This window comes from Arachis ipaensis, chromosome B08 (genome assembly GCF_000816755.2).
Source record: "Arachis ipaensis cultivar K30076 chromosome B08, Araip1.1, whole genome shotgun sequence".
In the NCBI taxonomy this organism is placed as follows: Eukaryota; Viridiplantae; Streptophyta; class Magnoliopsida; order Fabales; family Fabaceae; genus Arachis; species Arachis ipaensis.
In genome coordinates, this window is record NC_029792.2 from 123292916 (window position 1) to 123298147 (window position 5232).

General features: G+C 38.1%; 1 protein-coding gene across 1 annotated transcript in view; it reads right to left on the reverse strand.

Moving 5' to 3' along the window:
• LOC107613007 (transcriptional corepressor LEUNIG) overlaps positions 1–5232 on the reverse strand; it is a gene marked incomplete in the record, with an annotated part of 9749 nt that overhangs the window by 2159 nt on the left and 2358 nt on the right. Inside the window, 14 exon segments of the mRNA XM_016314820.2 lie at positions 216–422; positions 671–787; positions 959–1114; positions 1742–1891; positions 2066–2175; positions 2506–2623; positions 2736–2969; positions 3138–3341; positions 3474–3782; positions 4168–4217; positions 4336–4411; positions 4506–4587; positions 4761–4852; positions 4953–5232. Coding sequence (XP_016170306.1) covers positions 216–422; positions 671–787; positions 959–1114; positions 1742–1891; positions 2066–2175; positions 2506–2623; positions 2736–2969; positions 3138–3341; positions 3474–3782; positions 4168–4217; positions 4336–4411; positions 4506–4587; positions 4761–4852; positions 4953–5232 — 2185 coding nt within the window.

Here is a 5232-nt window from a genome sequence, read left to right on the forward strand (position 1 = left end):
TTTGAAAGCATCTATGATCAATGATTTAGATTTTTCAATCATCATTTTTGGGGTAAGAAGGGCAATGGTTCAGTGCAACCCTTTCTTACCAAGCATGATTCTCGAACAAACCTCGGCTTTTGTTAATTGTGTATGGAAAGATCACCACAGCTAAATTCACCACTATCAAAGGGAAAGAAATTGGACAAGGAAACATATAAGGAAAGTAGACTTGCCTGGTAACAGCCAATGACGAGCAACGACGGATAAGACGGGTGAAAGACACATGATTGAAACTTACTGCCATTACTGCTAAGATCATGAACACATTCCCCTTCACTCCCGGTTCCTAGAGTCCAAACCCGGACCGAGTCCTCACTCACGGATGCCAGCAACTCCCCGGAAGGGTCCCAACACACGGAATGTATCGGCTTCGTGTGGCCCTACAATCACAGCACAACATGCCAACAAAGGAACGTTAGTCCCAATATTTGTTTCCCAACTAGAAACAACTATAGACTTCAAAAAATTCTTCTGCTATTTCCAAGGCTTGAACCCAAAACTTGTTAGTTAAGTTAGAAACAACAACTAATTCTATTATTATTACTTTTACACAAATTTAATAAATAAAACAGTAAATAAATAGGCACATACACTAGTAATACTAATTATAATAAACATGAAATCGAACCTTTAATGAATTTCGGCATCCTTGTGTCTCCACATCAAGTATAGAAACAACATTCTCTGCAGCTGCAGCCAGGTACCTCCCTAGACGTGGTTGAAATCTCATCTGGGCGGTGCCACCCTGATCAATCGATGAGAGAATTGCCAATTAACACATTAAAGTGAATACATCATCACTTTAATAAATGACAAAACTAAACAGTGATTAAAAAGAAAAGTAAATAAAGGTAGCCTACTGCTATATGCTTCATAGAAAAAAAAAAAAAAGGATAACTGAGGACTAGGATTCTACCTTGAAGACTCTTGCACAACTTCCATTATTTATGCTCCAATATCGTATCTCGCCGTCACCATCACAAGAGCAGATAAGATCCTCTTTATTTGGATGGAAATCTAGGGACATTACAGATGCTGAATGTCCTGTAAAGGTGCGAAGCGAATAACCAGGCTGCATGGTAATTTTATTTATACATTCAGTTAAAACAGAATACCAACTAGGTAAAAACACAATGAGTCGAATCCAGAAAAAAACAAAGAAACAGACAATCTACACAGAATGACTGGATCATATTTTTCCAAACCATATATAAATAAAAACCTTAGATAATGTCCAGCAGATAGAAAATTATCCATATAATATCATTGACCTCTAATTAATTAAAATTCAAGGTAGAATGCAAGCTCCATGTATATATATAGTAAAGCATATCTAGGAACTCCTATATCAAGAAACAAAGCTGGAAAACATAACCGTATCTTGAAGCATAATATATTTAAAATGTAAAGCTCCAAAAGCTAAGAGTTGTTTCAAATTTATTCTCCTCGTTTATAATTTATACTTGCAAACAAAAGAAACATAATGATAAGTTTTATCATCTCAGTTTGTCAGTACTTAGCAATTTATCTTTGTGATAAAAAAAACTCCAAACCCTTTTTAATCTTCAGAAACAACTTTCGACAACATTTTGGTGTGCAACATTTTTCAGCACAGAAAATAATTAAACCCTTCAGAATCCATAGAAACAATTTCGCACAAAATGGCATATATTAGAGTCAAGAGAGAGAATCAACTAACATTATCAATGTCCCAAACCCTGACAGTTTTGTCAAATGAAGATGTTGCTAAACGAGGCATGCTTGGACTAAAACGAACATCGGTGATCATAGACGAATGCTCTTCAAGAACAGCCTTCTGCTTCAAGGTATCCGTGTGCCATAAAACAGCCTGCACAGAAAAATAATTGGGAGGAAAGTGTTAAATTTTTCCATATCTAAACAGTGTAAACTAAACATAGTTCATGATTTTGTTTTCCAACTTCCTTTTTAGCAGAAAAAATTAACAAGCTGGCAACTAATCTAAGATGTTAGTTAACAGAGAGAATAATGATTTACAACTAACCTTCTTGTCGTGCCCACCGCTTGCAAGTAATTTCCCATCAGATGAAAAATGACAACATACAACTTTGCTTGTGCTAGCACGTACAGAATTTACATCAGAAAATGTGAAGCCTGAAAATTAAATGAATTTCATGAACTTAGCTTCTAAAATTTGAGTCAGAACCTCTTAAGAAGTCAAGGAATTGAAGAGCAATATTGCAGATCTACATATAAGATAAGGTGCACAGGTTATTAAGTTATCCTTAATTGATGTGTCAGATTGGTAATCTTGTACATCATAATTTATTATTAACTTAATGAATTATTTATTAAAATAAAAGAATGGAAACTTTTGCAACAGTGTAATAGAAAATTAGACTTTAGACTTTCACTGACACGTGATAAATTCTCTTGAAAGGATGATATTCTCCTATAAACAATTAAAACTGGTGTTTACTGCACCTTTGCTTACATCCATACAACGACCGACCGTATCTCTAGGATCCGTATCATCATGAGATAAAAAAGACTCAACATTTTCATCAAGAGATCCGTCCTCCACAAAGCGATCCACATCAGCCTACAATTCAAGATTGTTATCATCGTGCGGGCAAAATGGAAAGCTAATGAGTCATAATGCAAGGAACTTTTCATTCCTTCCATCAGTTACATTGCAAAGAAGAGCCACTCACCAATTGGTTTGAAGGTGATGTAAGAGTCCCGGTGCCGTCAGTGCTGAACATCATTAATGGCTTTGAAGAAGTAGTACCAGTCATAGACGGCATATCTACGGGTGTATGAGTCGAGGGAGTCGAGGGTGCCGAACTTGGTGATGGACCTGTTGTATTAGCAGTTCCTGTACTATTGGCAGGACCTGAAGAAGATACAGGCTGCTTTCTCTTTCTCCCAATCTGGTTTTTCGAGGCCTTAGAGGCATTCACAAAATCATGTTAGGAACCGATTTCATTCATAATAAAACAAAGAGTCTGCCAACTTCATGGACAATTTAAAAGCATGTAACTAACAACAGTTTTAGGCAACAATCAAGCATTGCTTGGATACGCATGCATATTGGCAACTATAAAAGGACTGACCTGATCATTGCCTCTAAATGAGTTCGACATGCTACCGTCCGCAGTAACACTGCCACCACCTCCCCCTACTTTATCTTGCTGATGCATGTTATGGCTTGAAGTCTGAGATTGCTGATTTGAGAGAGCATGCTGTTGAAGTTGCTGCAGCTGTGGATTGCTGTTTGGCTGTTGCTGATGTTGCTGCTGCATTTGAGCCAATTTCAACTGTGCACAGAAAAACTCAGAATACTCGAGTCACACAGCTTAAGGTAAATCTAAGAAATGATAAACTTAACAGTTTAACAAATTAGGTAAGAACTGCATTAAAGGTGGAAAGATAGTTTAGAGAACTAGAACCTTCATTAGCATATCTGTATCTCCACGAGGAAAAGGAGGGCCACCACCTTGAAGTGGAGATCCAACATTTGGCACTACATCAACAGGATTTGAAAGACCATCCTTGTTTAGGCTCATACTCCTATTGTTCAACAGCATTCTGAGTCTTCTATTGTCATCACTGGCAGATGGAGATGCCAAGCCTTGCTGCGCAAGCATTATCTGTTGCTGATGCTGTGGTGTCAACATTTGAAGTTGATGAAACGGCTGAGGAGCCTGCATGAAAGGCTTTTGTTGCTGGAGTAGACCAGAGCGGAGTTGCTCCAAACCCTTATTAAGGAAATGATTGGAAAACTTTACAAATTAGTTACTCAACAATTAATGGTTGCAAGAGAATTCATAGAAGTGGCCACCATTTTATGCAGATGATAGAGTTTAGCTGTGAATGGTTAATAGACACAAAAAGAAGAGGGCAACTTTAATAATGATGGTATAAGGTTAGGGTAGTAACCATAGATTTATACCCTATAAGTGTTGATATAAGGTTAGGTGGGTACATTATCTCATGTTTGGCAAATAATACTACAGCACACCACAATTCTGAAGGTTGCATGATATGATATCATGTTAAAGGAAGAAAAACAATATCCACAAGAAGAAGTAACATTCAGCAAAACAATAATAACAATAAACTAAATACAAAAAGATTACTCACTGTGAGTGGCCATCCCTTCAAAGTCAAATTGTTACTACCTTGATTTGGTCCTGAGAGAAGAAAATAATTCTTTTACATCATTTTCTTTATGCAAGGATAGTGAAAAAGACTGATGCATGATTGGATGGACTAGATGGAAATCACATCAACTAGAGAATGGAAGAATACCAGGAATTCCCATCAATGATCCTTCAGCACCCGCAGCTCTAGGGTTCAGTACAGGATTAATCTCACTCTTTATATCCTGATTTCAAGTAGTTAGTCAGGGAAAAACAGATAAGGAAAAAGTAGTAATAATAACAACAAGTAATGAGATCACTCAATGAACAAGGACATACTGGAGTAGACCCTGCTAATTGCTGACTACGAGCTTGAACTTGTGGAGGCATGCCAGCCGCAGTAGCACCATGCAAAACTTGCCTGCAATCGAGCAATTTGGCGCCAACAAAGTCAACACTTGTAGCTATACAAAATGCCAGATACCAAGAGACTTAAACACCAAATAACTCTCCCTTCATAATGAGCACAGGACTGACTTTAAATAAGCAATAAAATCACAGTTTATAAACAAAAATAATAACATTAATAATCACCCTGAAGGCTGGCCAGTAGCAGCAGCTGACTTCAAAATTGAGGCATGATTAGGATCCAAAATTTGACCCATGTTCTCACCACCGAATCTTTGCTGTACAAAATACCAAAAGAAAGAAATGAATATATGGCTCATAAGTTTATAGAACAGCAGATGCATCATCCTATAGTCAGATGTTGAGAACATCAACTACCTTCATTGCTGCTTCATCCAAAGAATCTCTCTTTAGCCTCTCCTCATACATCTTTGTTGCTAGTGCATTGGCAGTTCCCTGGTTCCCAACTAACCCATTCGTATTGCCGTTTATGAGATTAGCCCTGTCCCTACCTTGCTGTTGTTGTGGCGGTGGTTGCTGCTGCTGCTGCGGTTGTGGCTGAGGTGGCTGCTGTTGTTGTGGTTGCTGCGGCTGCTGCTGCTGTTGTTGTTGTTGCTGCTGCTGCTGCTGCTGTTGCTGCTGCTGCTGCTGCTGCTGG